At 42.0% G+C, this 26,449-nt stretch overlaps 1 protein-coding gene across 2 annotated transcripts; it reads left to right on the forward strand.

The window, feature by feature from the left end:
* Positions 1-1,297: 1,297 nt before the first annotated feature.
* LOC102146462 (spermatogenesis-associated protein 31D1) lies at positions 1,298-7,770 on the forward strand. Of its 2 annotated transcripts, none has more exons than XM_005582007.4 (4): positions 1,298-1,514; positions 2,264-2,309; positions 2,903-2,963; positions 3,255-7,770. In XM_005582007.4, the coding sequence occupies exons 1-4, from the start codon at positions 1,329-1,331 to the stop codon at positions 7,720-7,722; spliced, it is 4,761 nt and encodes a 1,586-aa protein (XP_005582064.3). In that variant the 5' UTR covers positions 1,298-1,328; the 3' UTR covers positions 7,723-7,770. The 2 variants fall into 2 exon arrangements, with proteins under 2 accessions (XP_005582064.3, XP_045228500.2); XM_045372565.2 differs by having other exon boundaries at positions 1,329-1,514; positions 2,264-2,308; positions 2,893-2,963.
* The last annotated feature ends 18,679 nt before the right edge of the window (positions 7,771-26,449 follow it).

Raw genomic sequence — 26,449 nt, forward strand, 5'->3', positions numbered from 1 at the left:
AACTCCCTACTTATAATAATTTTCCATCAACTTCTTCCTTTTAGGTCGATGTGTATGTGTGTTTGTGTACAGAATATGTTCCAAAAGTGCTTGAACAGTTTAAACTTCACTAACTTCAGAAAAATAAGTTCTTTAAATTTACCCCTAAGGTCCCTCGAAGTTTCAATGATATACATTTATTGTACACTTATTTTCATTTTGTAGATGTTAAATAATGCATTATTAGTGAAACCATGCCCCAGAGACTTGAAGAAACCAATGACTAATGAAATTAATCAGTTTACAGGATAGCAGATCAAACAACAACAACAACAACAGTAACTTGCTAAAATGCCAAAACTCTCCCTGCTTCTGAGATTTAAAAACTGGCTAAAATGGATTAAAACTATTAAGGCCAACTGGAGTTTACACAGAACAAGCTGGCCAACGTCACAGCCCCAATTTCTGCCACGTTTCAACCAACTCCCCACGAATGTGCACACGTGATACATGAGGCAGTGTTAAACAAAACTGTGCATGCCGAGGACTTTCAGACCTCCCCTTTCCTTCCACCAACCAACTATTAAGTCCAGAGGCCATTCTCTAAACCTTTTCTAATAAAATGACTGCATGAAATGCACACGGGACAGGTCTGAGCTGGACTCCTGTCTCCTTGTTGGTTTATTTACAATAAAAATCTTCTTTTCTGAAAAACCCAAATTGGGCAGTGAGCTTCTTTTCCTTGAGAACATTAGTTTTAATCGTTTGAGTCAGTCTCTCTGATTGGAAATAGTAAAGGTTGACTTCAAAACAAAGAATGTAATGTTTGACATTCACAAAACAAAGTAAGTAGAAAGGAAATTTAAGTTTTATATCTGCGTTTATGTAAGGCAAAAACATTCTGCAGATAAGACGGATTTGAGGACATATGTGATCCTGAGAGTGGCAATGCCTGGGTACAACGAATATTCCAGACAGTATTTCAGGCTTTCAAGGGAGTGTACTTGGTGGGGTCTAAGTTAAGGGCTCCAAACAGTAAAGCGGGACTTGGGTAATGCCTGGTTTACTGTTGGAACAAACTGAAAATTCCACTAAGATAAATATATGACATGAAAAAGGATGGACTTGGGAAATGGAGTGGCAGGATAGGGCAAAGGGACCCAGAGAGCCCAGGAGAGTCGGCTGTGCTGGTGGGGTTGGGGCTGTGGACACACCCCCCTTTTGTTGCTCCCTCCACCCTCAGAAACCCTCTGTGACTCTTCCATGCTCTGTGATGCAGGCCTGGGTTTATAGTTAAGCCTGGGCACCCTCAGTGCTCAGTTGCTTCAGGCAGCCGAGCTATTCAGATCATGGAGAATATCCTCTGTTTTCTGAGCAGCTATATTGAGACAGGGCTGAGCCCTGACTCACATTACTTGGATATTGACCCCACCTTCATTTGCTTGAGTGGGTTGGGGTTGTTTATACTGTACTTGTTCTACATGGTATTGACCCTGTATTTGTCACCCACCGAAAAAAATAATGACATCCAAAAGGTAAGGGACTGTGGGTGAACACCCAAGAGAGATGCCCTGTTGTTTTTTCCCAATCCTATTCCCACACTTCTAAATAAGTCTGGTTGGTTCAGAGACATGTCTTACATGGGAAGTCTGAAGAGAGGATAGAGCTTCACTCTTCTGTGGAAGAGGTTGGGCAGACTTATTGGTTCAGGTGGACTAAGGTTTCCATCTGTAGTTCATAGACTACCTATCTGGCTGTGGTGGAGAGTTTCAGGATAAAATCCTAAACACAGTAATTCTGTGGTCCCAGATGGGATTATTTAGAGAGTATGGGTTCTCTGAAGGGGAACAGTCTCTGCTGAAATTTGATCATGAGTCACATTCCCATGTCACCTGTCATTCAACAAAGCCTTCCTTCATGTTGGGCTGACAGGGAAGTAATGCTGAGAGTCTCTGAGCAGAGGCTGGGGCCAGAGCTCTGTCTCTGGGACACTTGTCCTGTGAGGGAGCACAGATGTGACTGTTGGACTCTGAGTCTGTGCCCTGGATGAGCACTTCTAACTCAGCACATCAAGTGTGGCTCTCACAGAAGAAATCATCTTTCAGCTTTTCAGAGAAGGGAAAATGGGAAATATTTTATCACCTTTAAAAATTGATAAAAAGAATGTATTTCTATTAATTAGAGAGTCATATCATTCTTGTATAATGAATGAATGAATGAATGAGCTTCATAGAGTGTGAGACAAGTGAGTCGTAGCCTGTCATTATCTTTCTTTTGTTCTCAGCATCAGGGCAGAGCCAGGAGGAGAAGGAAAAGTGTGACATTTAAAGGTAATGTCAGCCTGCTTTATCTGAGCTTCAGGGTGACTCTTCCTGTCTCTTTCATGAGGAACTCAGTCCCATAATTTCTTAGAAGGTCAGTTACTAGACAGTCTCAGAAAACAGAGCCCTCGGAAGACAGGTTCATGGGAAAGCAATCAGACATGAGACACTACTCATAGGCCCTGCTCTGCCCATTCATGTGCATGACAAAATGATGGACCTGCCCAATGGGTGCTGCCCAACTGGCGGCCTACTGAGATATTGAGGAAGGACTACTGGTTGGCTTGGAGTCAGTGCTTCTGTCTCACAACTTTGCATAAGTACTTTGACTTCCTCGATGCTCGAATTCCTCCTAGAGGTTACCACCGATGTGTTTCACGTGGTGCTTTTGAGCATCACATGGGGTAATGTACGTGAAAGTTTACTAATGATTCCACATACACACGTGAACTTGTGAAAATTATCAATGACTATTTGCCCTTTTCTACTGATTCTTGGGGCTATCAGAGTTTAATATTCCAAGGGTCTTCCACAGAGTGACTTCTGTATGATCCCTGTGCCACTACGTTCATTGCATATAACATACTCTTCTGGTTTCCCAGACCGGAAAAATTTCCAGAGGGAAGCAGAAGAGGAAAGAAAGCTACTTTCTATTCTGAAAAGGTGATTAATCGTTCCCCTTGTGTCCTGTTCCACCCCCTCCTTTTTTTTTCTTTTTGCATGTTCTATTCACTTTAGGGATTCCTTGTAGCCTGCTGTAGTTTTGGGAGTGGGTAGCCATAGGAATGGGTATGTGAATGAATGCTTTGGGGAGAGGCTATAGTGAGGTCATATGACCTCATATATGGTGAGGTCATGGGTGGGGGGCAATGCGAAGCAGGTAGCAGGATTCAGGGGGCCCCACCCCTGCTAGGCTAACAGACCCTCCTTTCCTTGTTCTGATTCTGGCTGCAGCTTTGGACCTCCCGTTTCCTGCGGTCCCCTGGGCCAGCATCATGATACCACCTGCTTTCGTCGACTGTTATGCCCAGACCCCCTCTGTCAGGTGTGTAACAGAGCAACTGCTGATATCCAGCGACTGCTGTCTTGGGAGTCCCTGAAAGATGCTGCTCCCTGTGTGTCCCCTTTGCCTTCTGGAGCTTCTGTGACTGAGTCATCATTCACTCTGTCTTCCACCCCCTCAGCAATCCCTACAGAAGACCTAATATTGTCTCCTCGGCCTAAGCTCTCTCCACCTCCCCTGTTAATTCTCTCACCTGACTTGATCACGTCCTTAGCTAACTTGTTTTCACCCTCACCACTGAAGGACCCTCCGCCACCACAGCCTGTTTCTCCCCTGGATTCCAAGTTCCCCGTAGACCATTCCCCACCCCAACAGCTTCCCTCTCCCCTTCTCCCACCACATCACATTCAGAGAGTGGAGCCCAGTCTCCAACCTGAGGCCAGTTTCTGTCTGAACACCATCTTTTCACTTGACTCCACCCAATGCCAAGATATTTCCCAGGCCATGAATCCCACTGATTCATGTGCTCATCATAACAAACCACCAATCTCAGCTGCTTTACCACTGGAAGACTGCTCTGTGACTCAGTCGAAATCAAGACTCACCATTTTGAAGCCTTTTGCAGAGATGTTATCTCTAGGTGGCTCTGGTGAGACATCCACCTATGCCCCAATAATCAAAGGCATTGACCATTCATGCCCTGCATCTTCAGAATTCTCCTGGTGGCAGCCTCATGCCAAGGGCTCTTTTTCCTCCAATTTTGTGCCATCTGATTTCATGAAGGAGCTTCTTACCCTTCATTCTTCTGAGGCCTCTTTAGCGGGGCACTCTGTGGCCAACGTCATACAGCCTGTTAACATCTCTTTTGTCAGCCATGACATTCTGGCACTCCTGGAGAGACAAGTCAAAAAAAGGTGTGATTTCCTGATGTGGAAAGAAAATGGAAAGAAATCAGGATCTTTCCCAACACAACTTAGACAAAACTACCAACTAAATTCTTCACGGAAAATGTTAGCCTCAATTGCTGATAAGCATGACATGGTAGAATTCTTTCCTTTTGGGGCCAATAAAGGCAAACTAGAGGGGCAGCACATCCATCAGCAGCCCCCATACTCTAAGTGCTTTGAAGACCATTTAGAGCAAAAATATGTGCAGCTCTTCTGGGGTCTCCCATCTCTGCACAGCGAGTCTCTGCATCCTACTGTTCTTGTCCAACGTGGCCGTTCCTCCATGTTTGTATTCTTCAATGGCATTACAAATACATCTATATTCCATAAATTTCCAGTACTTCCCTCTCCCCAACCTCTGTCCTTACCTAATACCCAAGCTCTACCCTTGCCTCAAACCCTGCCCCGAGGTCAGTCCCCACATCTCACTCAGGTCCAGTCCCAGGCTCAACATCAATCTCCACTCCCAGTCCTACTACCTAGTCCTCCATTCCTGATTAGGATCTGTGGAGTGTGTTTTCATAGACCCCAGAACGAGGCACAGTTTCTTACGCCATCTGAAATTAATCTTCTGGAGTGTAACGTGTTGCAGAAAGTGCAGGAAAGTGTGTGGGGTTTACCCTCTGTGGTTAAAAAATACCAGGAAGACTTTTGTCCTCCAGCTCCCAATCTTGCATTGGTCAGAAAGTCCTTCAAGGTCCATGTTCCCATCTCTATAATTCCTGGAGATTTTCCACTGAGCTCTGAGGTAAGGAAGAAACTAGAGCAACACATTCGAAAGAGGCTCATCCAGCGCAGATGGGGCCTGCCCCGTAGAATCCATGAGTCTCTGTCATTACTACGTCCTCAGAGCAAAATTTCAGAGCTATCTGTGTCAGAGAGCATTCATGGACCCTTACATCACTCTTCAGTTGAGGGTCAGAGCCTCAATGTTCTAAAGAAGTTCGGATCAATCATCCCTAGAACCTTGCATGAGAGGAGCTCAAATATGCTTTCCCTGGAGAATGTGGGGAATTATCAGGGATGCAGCCAGGAGAATGGCCCAAAAAATCATCTGTTGCAAGATCCAGAGACATCTTCAGATGAGGATCTGAGGTCTAACTCTGAGAGAGACCTGGACACTCATATGATGCATCTGTCAGGGAATCATTCAGGGGAGAGCCTAGGTCAGAAACAACTTGAAAATGCCCTGACAGCACATTTGAGCAAGAAATTTGAGGAAATCAATGAGGGTCGAATGCCTGGGACTGTGCATAGTTCATGGCATTCAGTCAAGCAGACAATGTCTCTTGCTGAGGAATCCCACAGCCAAATAAAACATCGAAATATGGCAGCATTGGTGAGTGAGGACCACGGCGTTGATACATCCCAGGAGATTTCTTTCCTTGGTTCCAACAAACAAAAGATGTTGGAAGCCCATATTAAATCTTTCCGCATGAGAATGCTGTGGGGCCTTCCCCGCAAGGTCCTTGAATCCATAGAAATCTTCAAATTGAAAGAGGACCTTTTGAATTCCTTTTCCCATTTCGACCTTCCCTCCTCAGCCAGCTTTATTTCTCGGGGAGATTCCAAAGATGGGGTCTCTAAGTCTAATAGACAAAGCACTTTCCAAGGAGGAAAGTTGGGAACAACAAGCTCAGTCCCTGTCCTTGATCGTCCTCATCCTGTCACCTCATCTGTTGGCAAAGAAAAATCAGAGACTCTGGGAAGGCAATTTTCTGATACTGATCATGACCTGATAGAGACAGATTCCAAAGATAGGGCCTCCACGCCCCTTAGAAGAGGCACTACAGATTTTCAAGAAGAAAAATTAGAAACCACAAGCTCATTCTCCATCCTGGGTCATCCTCAACTGGTCACCTCACCTGTCGATCAAGAAAAGCATGAGACCCTGAAAAGAGAATTCGCTGATACTGACAATGATCTTACAGAAAGTGTCCCAACAACTGAGGATGGCAGACAGACTTTTCTGCCCCCCACACACGGCATCATAGACGAAGCCAGTCAGAGACAGACTGTACCGGCCAGTAGATCCAGCACAGAGCTGCCCATAATGCAAGCTGGAGTTGGCCGTGAGTCAAGGGATAAGAGAGAGAGTGCCAGTAATAATGTTAACAGGCTTCAGGGCAGTAGAAAGACCTTTCCTGTCACCAATGGGTCGAAGGAGATGTTCAAGGAAGAGGAGAGCTGTGCTCTTCAATCACAAACTAGGAACAACTTGACATCCAGCAAGTCAGGAAGCTGCTCAGTGACAAATGTGAAAACAAGCACATCTCATGAAACTGAAATTTTCCCACCAAGAGTATCAGTTCCCCAAGATCCTAAATCATCATATCTTAAAAATCAGATGCTGAGTCAGTTAAAGTTGGTCCAGAGGAAGGATAGCCAACTTCAGAGCCATTTCACTGACATGTCTCTTGCCTTAGATAACTTGAGTTCCAAGGACTTACTGACTCATCCCCAGGGCATTTCAAGTCGGGACATGGAAACTTCCCAGGTGCTGCATGTCCACTTGGAGGACAGAGGGATCTGTGCGGCACAGCAGCAGGAGCCCAGTGTCCCTACGCATGTCTTACAGAAATGCCAAGTTAAGAATTTTTCACCAGCTACAAAGAGAGTGAGCCCTCTAAGACCCAAGGGAGGAGAGGTTGGTGGAGGGGATGCAGGGTTGGGGACATCCCAATTCAGGAGAAAGAGCCACGTTATTCATAACAAGACATCAAGGGAGTTGCTTGGGAGCAAATCTTCCCCAACCTTGAAAACACAGCCTCCTCCTGAAAACCTTTTCAGAAAGTGGATGAAGACCTTTTTGCAGCGGTTTAATAAACCCAGCATAACATATGAAGATCAAGAAATTTCTCGGGCAAAGGATAGCTCCCTGTCGTCATCTGTGCAGAATAAAGGTCGAGTTAAAAGCAGAGCTGGCTTTACTGGAAGTATTGAAGCTCAGAAAATTAGGAAAGACACTGGGGAGTTCCTAGAAGAGAAGCTGGGGCATAAGCGTGGGATAGATATCACCTGTCCCCAGGAGCCCCTTGCCTCCCCGGTGGAGCTTGGGAAAGCTCAGCACAACCCAGAAGTGCAGTTCACAGCAGAGCTTGTCCAGGGCTATCCCCACAACTACATGGCTCCCTCCTGCAAAGTGACATGTACCAAATCTTACAGCCAACAAGCTATCTTTGTTGGCCAGAATCATCCTACAAGGATTAGACAGAACACAGACAAGGACAGACAGCCTGAGAAAGTTGAGGCATTTAAGGGGAAGATATTGTGTCAAAGGCATCCCCAATCCATGCCCCACAGGAAGCCTATGCCACATTCAAACCCCATTTGTCAGCATCAGGTCAACTTGGTGTGTCCAGCCCTCCCTACCAGTGCTAATAGCAGTGTGTTCAGTGATGTGCCTTTACTAACTGGACAGAAAATGCTTCCGAAGCATTTCCAGGGAGGAAAATTTCCCCCCACAAAATAATTCACTCCTTGTTGGGAATCTTGATTCTCCCCAATAAATGTACTAATAGGAAGGATGTCTTTTATGTGTATTGTGTTGGGGGGAATGTTTTGGGTAACCAAAGCTTGTGGTTAGGGAAAGGTAAGAGTTAGCTCAGCTCTTGCTGAGTCCCTCAGTTGACTTTTAAAAGGTGACTAATCCCCTGGAGCTCTTGTGGAGGAAAGAGTATCATGTGCCTCCAAAAGCCCCTTCTCTCCCTGATGAAGTCTGAGGAGATGAGCTCTTTTCTACTTCTTTGCTTGAGACTTACTGATGCCGTATGGCAGCCTGTACCTTCCTCTCCATTCACTGCTTCATGTGCTTTAGACCCATAAGGAAGTCAGGCCTTCTATATCTGAAGAGAGGGTCAAGGACAGGCACATTTTCCAGAAATAGTGGTTTAATCAGTATTTTAAAAAAGTTGTCACTGACCACAGGATCGTATAAATTGGTGGTAGTGTTTGGGGTATTGCTGTTTGGGGTAGGGTGTCAGGAACACTGTGGATGCTGCTTAAGAATTTGAAAAGCAGGGCATCCTCATGATTTAGGGAAGCACATTTTGACCTTCACTTTGAGGTCTTTCTACTAATAAGTCACTTGGGGAAGTAGTTCCCTTCCCTGTGTATTTCTCCATGCTGCCTGGATTGATGACTTTTTTACAGAGCAAAATATCACCTAGTTGTTTGTGACAGGAATGTTGACCAGGCAACCACCTACCTCCTAGGGTAAAATATAGGTGAGAGTAAGGAAAAGATGCCTTATAATGAATGAGAAAGTAAGAAAAAAGTGAAGCTAGGAAAGGATGACCATGGTAGTGGAAAAAGGTTTATGTCCCATCATGCCCATATCAGGACCCTTTGTCAATCTGGATCTAGGCACTACCCCCTTGAGGTTTACCAGGGCACTGCTGACAGATGCCATTTTGGCAGAAGTGTCCATGGGGCTATTGTTTCAGGACTAAAACAGTATCTGCAGGGATGTTGTCAAACATGGCATCCCTCTCTTTAGGGAAGCTGATCTTTGTGCCTTCTTTCTAGCCACATTGATGGCAACATGCAAGATTTCCCCTTAGTGTATATGGTGCACCTATCAGGGTGGAGGTATCCCCTATGATCTTCATGGGCTTAGTGGAATATAATAGATATTACATAGAACACCTGCAGCTCATGATCCAGAGGTGAGTCCTTGACTATGCATGAGGGTTACAGACATTTGGAGGCTGGCTATGAATCTTTACAGAATGCTCCTTATGGCTAAGAGTGTGCACATATATACCCTTAAAATATTAGAGGCCTGAAGAGAAGGCAACTCCACTTATACAGACTGGGACTAATAAATGAGGTGAGTTTTCTAGAGGGCAGTTGAGGTAGGTTTTCCAGAAAAATTTGTGAATGCTTGGTGTGAAAACTAAAGCAAAACAAAACAAAACAGATGTCCACTATAGCTCCATCACCATCCTTCTCCTTTCCTGTCCATGCTTAGGCCACAGACCCTGTTGTGTCTGAAGCTTAGGATTGCAGAAATAATTCAGATTTCGTGAAGGCCTTAAGAAGGACAAAATTGGGATGAAGCCCAGGCAAAGTACTTAAGGAGGTGGAGAATCCACGGAGCGTCCAATCATCCATGTGGATAGGCTTCCCAATAACCTGGTCTCTTAATTCCTCTGTCATTCCATCTTAGAGATGGATTGACTCTACCTCTAATCCTGTTTAGTAACTGCCACACCCAAGAAGCTATCATCAAAAACATCTAAACGTTATCATCAGAAACACCTCTGTTTTTGGAAGCAGAGTCTTGCTCAATTGCCCAGACTGGTGTGCAGTGGCATGTTCCTGGCTCACTGCAACCTCCATCTACTGGGTTCAAGTGATTCTCCTGCCTCAGCCTACTGAATAGCTGGGATTAAAGGCACATGCCATGATGCCGGCTTTTTTTTTTTTTTTTTTTTTTTTTTTCAGTAGAGCCAAGGTTTCACCATGTTGGCCAGGCTGCTCTTGAACTCCTGACCTCAAATGATCTGCCTGCCTTGGCCTCTCAAAGTGCTGGGATTATAGGTGTGAACCACTGCTCTCAGCCACCTTCTAAGGTTTTTATCTTCAGAGGAATTATACTTCCTGAAATGTCTCTATTGAGTGGTAGCTAAACTCTAGTCTTGATGGACTGATCCATTCTTGTTTTGTAATAGGTACACAGTATATGCTTTAAATGGGTGAATTTTGTAATATGTGTACTATATTGCAATAAAACTTAAAGGATTTAAAAGAAGGAGTGCTTGAGGATAATAAGAATACAAGAGGATACACCAAAAGAAGTTTACATATTCTTGGAAGATGAAATCCTGGTGGAGGAGAGAAAGCTGATTTAGCAAAGTAGACAAAGAACCAGCTATCCTTAGTGCTGCTTCCTTCTCTTCATGACGCACTGAACATGTTTTATTTCTTAAATCCTTTCATTGAAGAGATGGATAAACACATACAAGAGCAGGTATAACAATTTAACTCCCCATGTACCCACCACCTAAATTTCACAATTATCATTCGGTATGGATAATGAATCCCATCTTTTACACTATGATTAAAGTGCAAAAGTCCTTCTCTTCATGACGCACTGAACATGTTTTATTTCTTAAATCCTTTCATTGAAGAGATGGATAAACACATACAAGAGCAGGTATAACAATTTAACTCCCCATGTACCCACCACCTAAATTTCACAATTATCATTCGGTATGGATAATGAATCCCATCTTTTACACTATGATTAAAGTGCAAAAGTGCATTTAAACATCTTGCCATCCATCTCTTAGAAGATATGCCATGTGCCATCTGTCAATGCTGTCACATTCCCTTGATACGTATCACACGAGGAACACACTTATGTACAACAGATGTACACAGCATTGGTGACAAACACATTGAGCTTTAGCGGCCTTGGCAATCAGTTCTCCTTAAACTTCTCCTTTAAGTCAATCCCAAGTAGTCATTTGAATTTCTACCCACAGTCCATACAAGAAGCAACCTTACAGAGCAAATTCAGTGCACAATTTTGCAGTCCCTTAATCACACAGTAACTATAACATGAAAATAACAGTAGAAAACTGTGCATGTTGCTGAAACTTGAGATTGCCATATAAGTGTTTTCAAATATTTAAAAGAAATTTTTTTCTATAGCATATTTAAAATGAGTTTTCATGTTTCCATTTATATAAACTGGATCAACTATACATGTTTATCTACCCTCCTTCCCATAGTGTGATTAAGCGTAAAAGAGTATATGAAAAGATGCTCGACATCATTAATCATCAGAAAAATACAAATAAAAATCACTATGAGATAGCACTTCATGCCCACTAGGATGGCTGGAATAAAATAGACAAATGTTTTAGATAATTTGGGGAAATTGAAAGCCTCATACACTGAGAGTGGGAATGTGAAATGGTACAGCTGCTTTGGAAAACAGGCAGTTCCTCAAAATGTTGGCATATAACCCAGCAAATCCACTCCTAAGTATATACCAAAAGAAATGAAAATATGTGCGTGCAAAGAAACTTGTACACAAAGGTTCATCGCAGCATTATTCAAATAGCCAAAAGATGGAAACAACTCAAATGTCCACATGAATGTATAAACAAAATGTGGTATATCCATACAACAAATTATTATTCAGCCATAAAAAGGAATAAAGTATTGACACATGGTACAACATAGATAAATCTTGAAAATTTTACGCTGAGTGAAAGGTCAGTCACAAACAACCACAATGATTCCATTCTGATGTCCAGAATAGAGACATTTACACAGAGATAAAGTAGATTTAGAACTAGGTTAATGAGGTGCAAGAAGTGTAATAGCTAAAGGATATATGGTTTCTTTTTGAAGTCATAAAAATGTTTTTAAAATGACTAGTGATGGATGCACAACTCTGTGAATATAAAAATCATTGAACTACACACTTAAAATGGGTGACTTATATGGCATGTGAACTGTATTTCAATAAAACTGCTTTAAAAATTGAAGGATTTAAAAAATAAATGCTTGACATGACAGGGACAGGAGAGGATACAACAAAAAGGGTCAACCCATTTTTGGAAGGTGGAAATCTGGTAGAGGACAGGTAATTGACTTAGTGCCTGCAAACCAATTCACATCATGTATTGTCCATTTTCACACTGCTTTAAAGAACTACCTGAGACTGGGTAATTTATAAAGAAAAGAGCTTTCATTTACTCATAGTTCCACAATTTGTTCAGGAGGCATGGCTGGGGAGGCCTCAGGAAACTTACAATCATGTCTGAAGGCAAAGGGAAAGCAAGCATGTCTTCATACGGCACAGGAGAGAGAAAGCTAAGGAGGAAGTACTATACACTTTCAGACAATCAGATCTTGTGAAAACTTGCTATCACGAGAACAGCAATGGGAAAATCTGCCCCCATGATCCAATCACCTCCCACTGGATCTTTCCCCCAACACTGGAGGTTACAATTCAACATGAGATTTGGGAGGGGACACAGAGTCAAACCACATCACACCACAAAACTGCAGGATACAAGTGACATGATGGAATCAAACAAGAAATTAGGAGTTATATGCCATAAACAAGGTTCATTGAAATTTTGATTCTTTTTTGTTTTACATTGTCTGTTCTCATGGTGTGGATAAAGACATACCTGAGACTGGGTAATTTATAAAGAAAAAGAGGTTTAATGGACTGACAGTTCCATGTGGCTTGGAGGCCTCACAATCATGGCAGAAGGTGAAAGGCACATTTTACATGGAAATGGACAAGAGAGAATGACAGTCAAGTGAAAGGGGAAACCCCTTACAAAACAGTCAGCTATTGTGAGACTTATTCACTACCATGAGAATAGTATGGGGGAAACTGCCCCCATGATTCAGTGATCTCCCACCAGGTCCCTCCCACAACACATGGGAATTATGAGAGCTACAGTTCAAGATGAGATTTGGGGCTGGGCATGGTGGCTCATGCCTGTAATCCCAGCACTTTGGGAGGCCAAGGTGGGCGGATCATGAGGTCAGGAGATCGAGACCATCCTGATTAACATGGTGAAACCCCATCTCTACTAAAAATACAAAAAATTAGCCAGGCATGGTGGTGGGCACCTGAAGTCCCAGCTACTCGGGAGGCTGAGGCAAGAGAATGGCATGAACCTGGGAGGCGGAACTTGCAGTGAGCCGAGATCATGCAACTGCACTCCAGCCTGGGTGACAGAGTGAGACTCTCTTTCAAAAAAAAAAAAAAAAGATGAGATTTGGGTGGGGACACAGCCAAACTATATTATTCCTCCTCTGGCCCCTCCTAAATCTCATGTACTCACATTTCAAAACCAATCATGCCTTCCCAACAGTCCCCCAAAGTCTTGACTCACTTCAGCATTAACTCAAAAGTATACAGTTCAAAGTCTCTTCTGAGACAAAGCAAGTCCCTTCAACTTATAAGCCTGTAAAATCAAAAGCAAGTTAGTTACTTCCTAGATACAATGGGGATACAGGCATTGGGTATATATAGCCATTTCAAATCAGAGAAATTGGTCAAAACAAAGGGGCTCCAGGTCCCATGCAAGTCCAAAATCCAGCAAGTCAGTCAAATCTCCAAAATTATCTCCTTTCAATCCATTTCTCACATCCAGGTCATGCTGATGCAAGAGGTGAGTTCCCATGGTCTTGCATTTTCCTTCCACATTTCCCTAGCAGAGGTTCTCCATGAGGGCCCCACCCCTGCATCAAACTTCTGCCTGGTCATCCAGGCATTTCTATAGATCCTTTGAAATCTATGCAGAGGTTCCCAAATCTCAGTTCTTCTGTCCACCCACAGGCTCAATACCACGTGAAAGCTGCCAAGACTGTGGGCTTGTACCCTCTGAAGCCACAGCCTGAGTTGTGCCTTGGCCCCTTTTAGCCATGGGTAGAGCAGCTGGGATGCAGGGCACTAAGCACCTAGTCTTCACACAACAGGAGGATCCTGGGCCTGTCCCATGAAACCATTTTTTCCTCCTTGGCCTCTGGGCCTGTGATGGGAGGGGCTGCCACTAAGCTCTCTGACATGCCCTGGAGACATTTTCCCCATTGTCTTGAGGATTAACAATTGGGTCCTCATTACTCATGTAAATTTCTGCACCTGACTTGAATTTCTTCTCAGAAAATGGGTTTTTCTTTTCTATCTCATTGTAAGGCTGCAAATTATCCAAACCTTCATGCTCTGTTTTCTTTTTAAAACTGAATGATTTTAACAGCACCCAAGTCACCTCTTGAATGCTTTGTTGCTTAGAAATTTCTTCTGCCAGATACCCTAAATCATCTCCCTCAAGTTCAAAGTTCTGCAAATCTCTAGTTCAGGGGCAAAATTCTCCCAGTCTCTGTGCTAAAACATAGGATGATTCACCTTTATTTCGGTTCTCAACAAGTTCCTCACCTCATATGAGACCACCTCAGCCTGGATTTCATTGTCTATATCATCATCAACCTTTTGGTCAAAGCCATTCAACAAGTCTCTAGGAAGTTCCAAACTTTCCTACATTTTCCTGTCTTCTTCTGAGCCCTCCAAACTGTTACAACCTCTGCCTGTTACCCAGTTCCAAAGTAGTTTCCACGTTTTCAGGTATCTTTACAGCAGCACCCCACTACTTCTGGTACCACTTTACTTTATAAGTCCATTGTCACAATGCTGATAAAGACATATCTGAGACTAGGTAATTTATAAAGAAAGGTTGAATGGAATCAGAGTTCCATGTGGCTGCGGAGGCCTCACAATCATGGCGGATGGTAAAAGGCACATCTTACATGGCGGCAGAGATAATGAGAGCCAAGTGAAAGGGGAAACCCCTTATAAAACAGTCAGCTCTCATGAGATGTATTCACTACCATGAGAACAGGATTGGGGAAACTGCCCCCATGATTCAATTATCTCCCACCAGGGCTCTCCCACAACACATGGGAATTATGGGAACTACAATTCAAGATGAGATTTGGGTGGGGATACAGCCAAACCGTATCGCAGTGTATAAATTTTTTATACATAATTAAAAATATTTTTTTGGAGGAGTTCTTTTTCAGTCTATTGTAAAACCCTGTTGAAATGTTAGCATGCTTCAAATGTGGAAAGGGAATTCCAGGTTCTTGCCTGGAACAGAACCCAAAACAAGTATTTTAAAGTTGGCATGGCATACTACTTTGGTGTATTAGTACACCATGCCAACTTTGTACACTACTAGGTCTAGGTATGGTGGTGGCAACTGTGGGAATCAAAGACAAAAATCTCAAACGTTATATAAAAATATAGTCAATGGTTCATTTAAAAATGTTTTTATTTGAAGTTTAATGTAATTAAACTTGCAGAAGAGTTGCATGGATGGTAAGCAACAATATATTGCTACATTTGCATTCCCATAAAGAAATACTTGAGGCTGGGTAATTTATAACAAAAAGAATTTTATTTTGGCTCACAGTTCTTCAGGCTATACAAGAAAGGTGGCGCCAGCTTCTGCTTCTGGAGAGGGCCTCAGAAGATTTTCAGTCATGGAGGAAGGAAGACTAGAGCCAGCATGTCACATGGTGGGAGAGGGATCAAGAGAGAGGATGGGGGAGGTGGCACATTCTTTTAAACAACCAGATCTCATATGAACTCATAGAAAACTCATTTATTACCATGGTGGGGGCACCAAGCCATTCATGAGGGATCCAGCCCTTTGACACAAACACCTCCTGCTAGACCCACCTCCAACACTGGTGGTCATATTTTAACATGAGATTTGGAGGGAATGAAACATCCAAACCCTATCACAACAGTATAACCTTTATCCAGATTTGCCTATTCACATTTTGACCCATTGTGATCGCTCTTCAATCTCCCTCCCTCCTACCTCCTCTCTTCTCTCTCTCTCTCTACACACACACACACACACACACACACACACACACACACACACACGAATTCCTGGACATCTGAGAATACATTTCATACATCATCCACTTTCTCCTTGACTATTTCATTGTGTATTTCTTAAGAAAAGAATATTCTTGTACATAGTCAATTATCCCCTTCAGTAAATTGAGCATTGGTGTAAAACTTTTAACTAATCTCTTATCCATATTCCATTTTTGTCAGTAATATCCTTTGTGGCTTAAAAGTAACCTCCATTACAGGATCCAGTCTAGAATTATGTATTGCATTTAGTTCTCAAGTGTCTTTTGTCTCTAACCTAGAGCAGTTTCTCAACAGTTTTTTTATGGCATCACCCTTTTCAAAGAATATATTCAATGTGTAATTTTTATAATCCCATCTTCTTGGAAAGTATATGGTGGAGCTTATCTTGCTCTGACTTTAAAGGACATTTTTACATTTCTGAGTTCTAGGGACCACACAGGCTGTTAGGACCAGACATTATAAATAAACAGAATGAAACCAAACATACAAAACAACAAAAACCATCAGAGATGCAATGCTATATAGAGATATATTTCTCAACAGAGAGACCTCCTGTAGTCAAGGGAGGGTAGATGTGAGGAGGCAGGCTTAAAGTTTACCTCCTTTTGGGTAGAGAAAATGGAGAAGCTGTGGATACAGGAGAAGACAGGCAAAGCTGTCATCAGCGGTAAGCCCTCATCAGATGAAAAGGATTGGGTACCTGGGGCCAAGATGGAGGCATCAGACTCAATGAGGGAATTTAGGCAAGCAGTGTAAGGCAATGACACAGGGCTTAATTTCAGCAGTTCATAATCTAAGTAGAGAAGCTTCAAGGGTTGTAACTGTTAAATGATTGGCTAACATGAAGAGATAAATGTGTATATACCATAAACAACATTGACATTGTTTAAAAAAGTATAGAGGAGCCAAAAGGAATTGGGGTGAAAAGTTAGAAAGTAGATGGAAAAAAATCATAAAAACTTTCATAAAAGAAGTAATTATAGGTGTAATTCAAAACAAAATGCTATGCTAAGTTTCAATTGTGCTCATTATAGGCTATGTTACACTAAGGAGAAATCTGCTTCTTAAATCAGGATAGATTTGGTTATGTGGGCTGTGGTTCAGCACAGTTGCTCTGTGAAATTGAGGCAGAATTTTAAAATGCTGGGAAGAAGAGAGGTGGTTTGGTAGAGAGAAGAAAGCAGGTGCATAGAATAGAATACTGTATAGCTAGAGGGAGCTAGATTTGAGAGCCCTTAGGGGCCAATAGCCTAAAAGAGATTTGAGGAGAAAAAATTACTAAAAGAGTTCCAAAGTTTTTGCCATAGATGGGCTGTGCCTTTGTCTCCCTCTTTGTTGTACAGGTTACTCTGTTCTCTAATGGCTTTTGGTAAACATGGATCTTTTTGAAGAAATATGGAGAGGATAAGTTGCTGCTGAGTATATTCCTGGTTTTGTACATGTGAGAAAAAAAAAAAAACCATTGTGTTTGTGGGGAGGTTATAGTTGAGGACAGAGTAGATCTTGAAGGTGTAAATCCATGGCCACAGCACTTTCAAAGATAGTGGGTTCCAAAGGGGGATCATGAAGCAGTAAAAGGCAATAGGTGGAATAAATAGAAAATTTTACTGATGTAAACATATAGTATCGTGAAAGGGTGCAGTTGGAGGGTAAGATGGAAGACCTAAAGGGACCCAGGGGAATGGACATCAGTTGGGCTAGATAATAAGGGGAAGAACTGTGGGTTCATCTTCCATTTGTTGTCCCTGCTCCACCCTCAAGAACTTCTGGTGTCTGTGTTAAAGTTCCATGATATGGGCCTGGAACTCTGATCTGGAATGGTGACTTAGTACTCAGCTTCTGATAATGAAGACTCCCTTCTTTGTCTCAGAAGCCTTACTGCACCATGGCTGAGCTCCAGCTTGACTTCCCGGGTATTCTTATCCTTGCCTTCCTGTGTGGGATGGGGTTCCTCCTTCTATCTCTGTGCTACCGAAAGAGGAATCTGTGTTTTCCAGTATTTTGGAAACAGAGACATCTGTCAGTTAAGTGAGCCAGAGCTGCACAGAGATTTTAGGTCTTTATTCTTTTCTAACATGTGTATTTAATGCTAGAAATTTCCTTCTAAACACTGTTTTTGCTGAAATTTTCATTTTGCAGCAAATTTTGATTTTTCCATTTGCATTTAGTTTATAATATTTTAAATTTTCTCTTGATACTTCTTCTTTGCCCATGTGTGTTGTTTTAATCTTCATGTATTTTGGGATTTTCCAGATATCTTTAAGTTATTGATTTCTAGTTTTGCTACATTACTAAGAGTAGACATTATATAATTTCTTTTATAGTTATTAAGGTGTGCTTTATGGCCCAGAATGTGATCTACCTTAGCTAATGTTCCATGTAAGCTTGAACAGAATGCTGTTGAATGAAGTATTCAATATATGTCAATTAGATCAAGCTGATTAATAGTGGTGTTCCAATCAACGATATCTTCACAAATTTTCTGCTTTATCTGTCAATTACTAATAGAGACATTTTGAAGTCTCCCATAATAATAGTGGATTTATCTATTTTTCCTTGTAGTTCTACCACTTTTTGCCTCATATATTTTGACACTATTGTTGTTAGATGTGTACACATTAAGAATTATTATGGCTTCTTGGAAAATTGACCTCTTTGTTATCATGTAATGCCCGTCTTTATCCCTGACAATTTTCCTTGTGCTGAAATCGGATTTGTTTTAAATTAATATAGCTACCTCTATTTTCTTCTGATTACTGTTATTATGGTATGTTTATCTCCATCCCTTTGCTTTTAATCTATCTGTGCCTTTATATATTAGATGGCTATCTTGTGGGCCGGACGTAGTGGCTTACCTGAGGTGTAATCCCAGCACTTTGGGAGACCAAGGCAGGTGGATCACCTGAGGTCAGGAGTTTGAGACCAGCCTGGCCAACATGGTGAAACCCTGTCTCTACTAAAAATACAAAAATTAGCTGGGCATGGTGGCAGGTGCCTGTAATCCCAGCTACTTGTTGGGGCTGAGGCAGGAGAATCACTTGAACCCGGGAGACGGAGGTTGCGACAAGAGCAAAACTCTGTCTCAAAATAAAAGAATGAATGAATGAATAAATAAATAAATAAATAAATAAATAAATAAATAAATAAAATAAATGGGTATCTTGTGGACAACTCATAGTTGGGTCTTATTTTTTAATCTACTCTGACAGTTTGTGTTGTAATTGGTTAAAAAATAAGACCCAACTATGAGTTGTCCATAAGATACCCATTTATTTATTTTATTTTATTTATTTATTTAATTGGTTAATTTACGCCATTTACATTTAAAGTAATTTTTAAAATACAGTTGGATTAATATCATTTCTGCAACTGCTTACTATTCATTGTACCAGTTCTTTCCTTTTTTCTCCCGCACTTTTTTGCCTTCTATGGTTTTAAACAAGAATTTTATACTATTTATTTTTAATTATTTATATTTAAGGTATAAAACATGATGCTTTGATAAACAAAGTGAAATGATTACTACAGTCAAGCCAATTAACATAGTCATCATTTACTTTTTTTGTGGCAAGAGCATCTAAAATCTACTCTTTTAGCAAGCTTCCAGTATACAATACAATATTAACTAAAATCATGCTGTACATTATCAAGTCTCCAGACTTTTTTATCCTACATAACTACAACTTTGTACCTACTTCTTCCCCACTTCCTTCCTTCACTCCCACTGCCCCCACCCCGGTAACCACTATTCTACTGTTTCTTTATATTCGACTTTTTATAAAAACGATTCCACATACAAGTGAGACCATGTAGTATTTTTCATTCTGTGTCTTGACTTATTTCATTTAGCATAAGCCCTCCTGGTTCATCCATGTTGTTGCAAATGACAGGATCTCCTTCTTTTTTAAAGGCTGATATATATATCTCACAATTCCGTTATTCATTAACTGATGAACACTTCGGTTGTTCCTGTATCTTGGCTATTGTGAGTAATGTTGCAATGAACATGGGAGTGTAGCTATCTCTACAAGGTAGTGATTTCATTTTCTTTTGGCATATTATATCTATTTTGTCTGATGTAGTATAGCCACTCCTGCTCTCTTCCGGTTACCATTTGCACGAAATATATTTTTCCACCTCTTTACTTTCAGTTTATGTGTGTTCTTAAAGCTAAAATGAATCTTATAGGCAGCATAAGAGTCAGGTATATATTATTATTATTATTAATTTATTTATTTATTTTTGAGATGGAGTTTCTTGTTTTGAGATGGAGTCTCTTGTTGCCTAGGCAGGAGCACAGTGGCGTGATCTTGGCGCACCACAACCTCCGCCTCCTGGGTTCAAGCTATTCTCCTGCCTCAACCTCCTGAGTAGCTGGGATTACAGGCATGTGCCACCATGCCCAGCTAATTTTGTATTTTTAGTAGAGATGGGGTTTCTCCATGTTGGTCAGGCTGGTCACGAACTCCCAACCTCAGGTGATCCACCTGCCTCGGCCTCCCAAAGTGTTGGGATTACAGGCACGAACCACCGCGCCTGGTCAGTTATATCTTTTTTTAAAACCCAGGCACTCTATGTCTTTTGATGACACTCTATGTCTTTTGATGAGATTCACATTTAAAAGAATTATTGATATGTAAGGACTTACTATGACCATTTTATTAATTTCTGTTTTGTAGTTCCTTTGTTCCTTTTACCAACTTCCTTAATGATTTGAGGATTTTTTCAAAACAAGCATTTTATACGATTCAATTATTCTCTTTCCTCTTAGCTTATAAATTATATTTGATTATTTTTGATATAGGGTCTAGCTCTGTTGCCCAGGCTGGAGTACAGTGGGATGGTAACAACTCACTGCAGCCTTTACCTCTTGGGCTCACAAAATCCTCCCACCTCAGCCTCCCAAGTGGCTGGGATAACAGGAATGTGCCACCACGCCCAGCTAAGTTTTAAAAAATCTTTTTGTAGAGTTGGAGTCTCACTATGTTGCCTAGGTTGGTCTTGAACTCCTAGGTTAAAGTGATCCTCCTCCTTTGGCCTCCTAAAGTGCTGAGATTACAGGTATGAGCCACTATGCCCAGCCATAAATTACATTTCTTAAAAAAAAATTAGTGGTTGCCCTAGTTTGTAATATATTGCATTTACAGCCAATCTTAATTCACTTTCAAATAACACTATACTGTTTCACAGTATAGTAGCACAGGTACCTTAAAATAAAATGTTTCCAATGCTTTCTTCCTCTCACTTATAACATTATTGTCATTCATTTTACTCATCCATGATACTATAATCACACAAATGTTGTTTTTGGCGTTGTTATTATGACAATTAAGAACAATGAAAGTTTTATTTTACCTTTATTTATTCCTTTGTTGGTGCCCTTCCTTTTTTAAAAAAATAGATAGATAGATAGATAGATAGATAGATAGATAGATCTGAGTGATCATTTTCCTTTTCTCTGAAGAGCTACCTTTAAATTTCTTGTAGGGCGGATTTGCTGGTAATTAATTCCTCCTGCTTTTTTGTTTGTTTGTTTGTTTTGACCAGGGAAAGTTTTTATGTCTTCTTCACCTTTGAAAGATAATTTTGCTGGATTTTTCTGGGGGTGGGGTGTGGGGTGAAGGGGGTGGGCTTCTAGGCTTCTAGCAACACTTTAAATATTTTACTCTATTCTTCTTCCTTGCATTGTTTTATCATGAGAAATCCAAATTTTTTATTCTTGTTCCTCTATAGGTAAGGTGTTTTTTTTACCCCTCTGGATTCTTTCAATATTTTTTTCACTGGGTTTTCTGCAGTTTGAGTATGATATGCCCAGCCGTAGATTTTTTTTTTTTTTGAGACAGAGTCTCACTCTGTTGCCCAGTCTGGAGTGCAGCAGTGCGATCTCGGCTCACTGCAACCTCCGTCTCCTGGGTTCAAGCAATTCTTCTGCCTCAGCCTTCCGAGTGATTACAGGCACATGCCACCACATCCAGCTAATTTTTGTATTTTTAGTAGAGACAGAGTTTTGCCATGTTAGCCAGGCTGGTCTTGAACTCCTGACCTCAGTTGATCCATCCGCCTTGGCCTCCCAAAGTGCTGGGATTACAGGTGTGAGCCACTGCGCCCAGCCCTGGATGTAGATTTTTAAAGTATTTATTTTGCTTCGTGTTATCTGAGCTTCCATGATCTATAGCAATCTGTCATCAATTTTGGAAAATTCTGTCATTATTACTTTAAATATTTCTTCTGCTTTATCCTCTCTTCTCCTTCTGGTATTCCAATGATATATTATGGTAAACATTTTGAAACTGTCTCACAATTCTTGGGTAATTTGGGTTTTAAAATTTATTTTTTTTCCCTTCCCAGTTTGGGAAGTATCTATTGATATATATTCAAACTCACTCATTCTTTCCCTGGCCAAATGTAGTCTCCTGATGGCCCATCAAAGGCATTCTTCATGTCCACCGTGATTTTTTAAAATTTCTAACATTTCCTTTTGATTCTTAGGGCTTCCATCTCTTTATTTACAGTCCTCATCTGTTCTTGCATGTTGCCTACTTCTTCCATTAGAACCCTTATTAATCATAGTTTTTTCTATTCCATGTCTGATAAATCCTAAATTGGTGCCATATGTGAGTGCAGATCTGAGGCTAGATTTGTTTATTTAGAATTCTTTTCTTGCCTTTTGGCATGCCTTATGATTTTCAGTTGAACGCCAGACCCAATGTATTGGGTAATAGGAAATGAGGTAAATAGGCTATTAGTGCTAGGATTTATGTTAATGTGGCTAGGACTTGAGCTGTGTTTTTTTTTGTTGTTGTTGTTGTTTTTTGTTTTGTTTTTTTTGAGTCGGAGTCTCGCTCTGTCGCCCAGGCTGGAGTGCAGTGGCCGGATCTCAGCTCACTGCAAGCTCCGCCTCCTGGGTCTACGCCATTCTCCTGCCTCAGCCTCCCGAGTAGCTGGGACTACAGGCGCCCGCCACCTCGCCCGGCTAATTTTTTGTATTTTTTTTGGTAGAGACGGGGTTTCACCGTGTTAGCCAGGCTGGTCTCGATCTCCTGACCTCGTGATCCGCCCGTCTCGGCCTCCCAAAGTGCTGGGATTACAGGCTTGAGCCACCGCGCCCGGCCTTTGAGCTGTGTTAAGTGTTTGCTGCTGTAGTACATAACAGAGCCTCCTCAATTTTCTCCAGTTTCCTTGTTTTTGTCTCCTCTGGTATCGTTAGCTTTCCCTAAGATTACCTTCTTAAATAAGAGTCTACACCTTGTAGCTCTTTGCACCATCATCCCGTTCCTATACTGGAGTTCTGTTAATGTGGTGCTAGGGTATGTAGGAGGTGATGCAATTAAATCTCAGTCTTTTAGTCCTGTGTCCCTGGGCTGTGATGTTCACCAGTGTTTCCAGGCTTTTTTCCCCCCACCTCTTAGGTGAGACGCGAAGGCTAGATGGGGCTGGAGTTGGGTAACTTCCTTTTGTCATGTAAGATCATGCTCTGGTATCCTTTTTCCCTAATGAATAGGCCTCTATTATGAAGAACACTCAGTATTTTGAAAATGGTAACCTTTCCCTTGTCCCTGCCAGAAGCATGAGTTTTCTCATTGCTCTTCATTGTGAGAACCTGATGGGTTTCCCAGAGGTAAAACCCATGAAAATGTAGGGGACTCCCTAAGACTGTGACCCTAGGAATTTTCTCACTCTCATACTAGTTCACAAACTTCCTCCAGCAATTTGTCAAAGTGTCCATCTAAGCGTTCCGACTAGTTTACGGCTTCAGTGGCTTCTGCTCCAGGTAAGCTGATCTCAATTATGATTCTCTTTATTCATATTTCTGAGGATTTTAGGGGGTGGTTTGCCCTACAACCTCAATTCCCCAGTGGCTCCAGGAAGTTATTTTCAATTTGTTCAGCCTTTTCCTTCCAAAGATGGGAGTGGTAAGTTTTTTGAATGTCAGAGCTGGAACCAGAAGTATCCCCTCAGAAAATGATTCCTTATTTTCCTGTTCTTCTTCCCACATTTATAAATGAGTTTGTTGGCTTAGAGAGACACTTGACATGGGAAGTCTGAGGAGAGGCTAGAACATCACTATTCTAAGGGAAGATGTCAGACAGAGGTAGGGGTTCAGGAGGACTAAGGTTTCCATCTGAAGCTCACAGACTCCCTATCTGGCTGTAATGGAGAATTCCAGGATAAAATCCAAAAAACAGTGATTCTGTGGTACTGGATTAAATTATTGAGACTGTGGACTCTCAAAAGAACAGCTTCTCCTGACACTCGATCATGAGTAATATTTCCATGTCACGTGTCACTCAGCCAAACCTTCCTTCATGTTGGGCTGATGAGGAGGGCAATGCTGAGAGCCTCTGAGCAGAAGCTGAAGCTGGAGTGCTGTTTCCAGGACACAGGTTCTGTGAGGGAGCAAGATGTGACTGTTGGCCTCTGAATCTGTGCCTTCCTTGAACTGAGGACTGCTAACTGAGAACATCAAGTGTAGCTCTCATAGACAAAACCGTCCTTTGAATTTTTCAAAGGGAAAAATTGGAAATATTTTATCACCTTTAAAACTTGAAAAAAGAAGCTTTTTTTTGAGACTGAGTCTTGCTCTATTGCCTAGGTTAGAGTGCAGTGGCATGACTTGGCCCACTGCAGTCTCTGCCTCCCGGGTTCAAAATATTCTCATGACTCAGCTTCCCGAGTAACTGGGATTACAGGCTTTCACCATCACACCCAGAATAAACACATTTCTATTAATTAAGATAGAGAGTCATATTATTCTTGTATAATCAATGTCTGAGCTTCCTAGAGGAGTGAGAGAAGTGAGTTCTGGCCTCGCATTATTTTCTTTTTGTTCTTAGCATCAAGGCAGAGCCAAGAGGAGAAAGAAAAATGGAACATTTAAAGGTAAGGTTCTGCCCATTCAACCTCAGCTCCCCAAAGATGACCCTTCCTATCTTTTCCATGAGGTTTCAGGTTCCCAATCTCTGAGGATGTCAGTTACTAGATACAGTCTCTCTTAGAAAACGGTCCTCACAGGAGAGGCTCACGGGAAAGCAATCAGACCTAAGACACTTCTCGGAGTTCCTGCTCTGCCCAACCATGCACAAGAAGGAGTGATGAACCTGGGCAATGGGTGTTGCTCAGTAGGTGGCCATGTGAGATCTACTGTGGAAGGACTACTGGGTGGTTGGTTTGGAGTCACAACTTCTGTCTCTCCACTTTGTATAAGTACTTTGACTTCCTCCTTTGTGAGATAACCGCTGACATCTGTGCTTCATGTGATTTATTTTTATTTTTATTTTATTTTTTTTGAGACAGAGTCTCACTTTGTTGCCCAGGCTGGAGTGCAGTGGTGTGATCTCCACTTACTGCAAGCTCCGCCTCCCGGGTTCACACCATTCTCCTGCCTCAACCTTTGAGTACCTGGGACTACAGGTGCTCACCACCACACCCGGCTAATTTTTTGTATTTTTAGTAGAGATGGGGTTTCACCATGTTAGCCAGGATGGTCTCAGTCTCCTGACCTCGTGATCCACCCACCTTGGCCTCCCAAAGTGCTGGGATTACAGGCATGAGCCACCGCACCTGGTCCCATGTGATGGGTTTGAACATCACATGGAATACTGTATGTAAAAGGACTTTATAAATGAAGCCACTTACATATGTGAACCGTGTTAATATTATCAATGACAATTTGAGCTTTTCTACAGATCCTTGAGGTTCTTCAAGACCAATCAACCAAGGGCACCCCTAAGGGGCATTCTACTTAGCCTTCTATAAGATCTCTTTGCTTCTAACTTCATCACTATCCTGTTACTCACCCTACTGGCTTTTCAGTTGGAGAACTTGCCAGAGTGAAGTAGAGGAAGAGAGGAAGCTGTTTTTTCTTCTGCAAAGGTGACTCAACATTATTCTTCTTTCCAGTATCCCTCTTTTTAGTAGAGTTCATGTAATTATAGGGTGCTACAAAAGCCTGGGGTTGAAATGGGAGGAAAAATCCAGTGTCAGAATGTAAAAGCCATAGGGAAAGGGGTAAAAGGTATACTGTGAGATAAGGAAAGTGGAAGGGGGCATATGAAAAGACAGCATGCATTGTGAGGTCTTATCTTTGCAAGACCTGTCAAGGTCACATATGTTTGTTTCAATCCTGGCTGCAGCTTTGTACCTCTTGTCTCCTGTAGTCCTCTGGGCCAGCATTACAATACCATCCGTTTTCATCAACTATTATGTCCAGACCTTCTCTGTGAGGTGTGTAATAGAGCAACTGCTGAGGTCAAGTGACTGCTGTTCCAGGAGTCCCCGTAAGATGCTGCTCCCTCTGTGTCCCCTTTGGCTTCCACAGCTTCTGTGACCAAGTCATCATTAACTCTAACCTCTGCCCTTCCAGCAACCCTTCTAGAAGACCTAATACTGGCTCCTCTCTGCCTGAGCCTTCTCCTCTGCCCTGCTCCATTCTCTCCCCTGACCTGAATATCCTCTTAGCTGACTTATTTTCACCCTCATCGCTGAGTGACACTCTGCCACCACAGCCTGTTCCTCCCTTGGATTCCAGATTCTCTGTGGACCATTCCCCATCCCAACAGCTTGCTTTTCCCCCTCTCCCACCACAACACACTCAGAAGGCAGATACTGATCTCCAACCCAAGGCCTCTCTGTCTCTGAACCCCGCCCTTGACCCCACCCTTTCCCAAGATATCAACCCCTTATCTGATGTTTCCCGGGCAATGAATCCCACTAATTCATGTGCTTGTGATCACACGCCACCAACCCTGTCTGCTTCACCACTGCAAGA

The sequence above is a fragment of the Macaca fascicularis genome, chromosome 15 (assembly GCF_037993035.2).
Source record: "Macaca fascicularis isolate 582-1 chromosome 15, T2T-MFA8v1.1".
NCBI classification, from domain to species: Eukaryota; Metazoa; Chordata; class Mammalia; order Primates; family Cercopithecidae; genus Macaca; species Macaca fascicularis.

Bases quoted from the DNA above. Each gene is read 5' to 3' on its own strand.
- LOC102146462 (XM_045372565.2), top strand. From the start codon at position 1,329: ATGGAGAATATCCTCTGTTTTCTGAGCAGCTATATTGAGACAGGGCTG. The intron at 1,515-2,263 runs GTAAGGGACTGT...TTTTGTTCTCAG, and splicing joins AAAATAATGACATCCAAAAG to CATCAGGGCAGAGCCAGGAG. The intron at 2,309-2,892 runs GGTAATGTCAGC...ACATACTCTTCT, and splicing joins GGAAAAGTGTGACATTTAAA to GGTTTCCCAGACCGGAAAAA.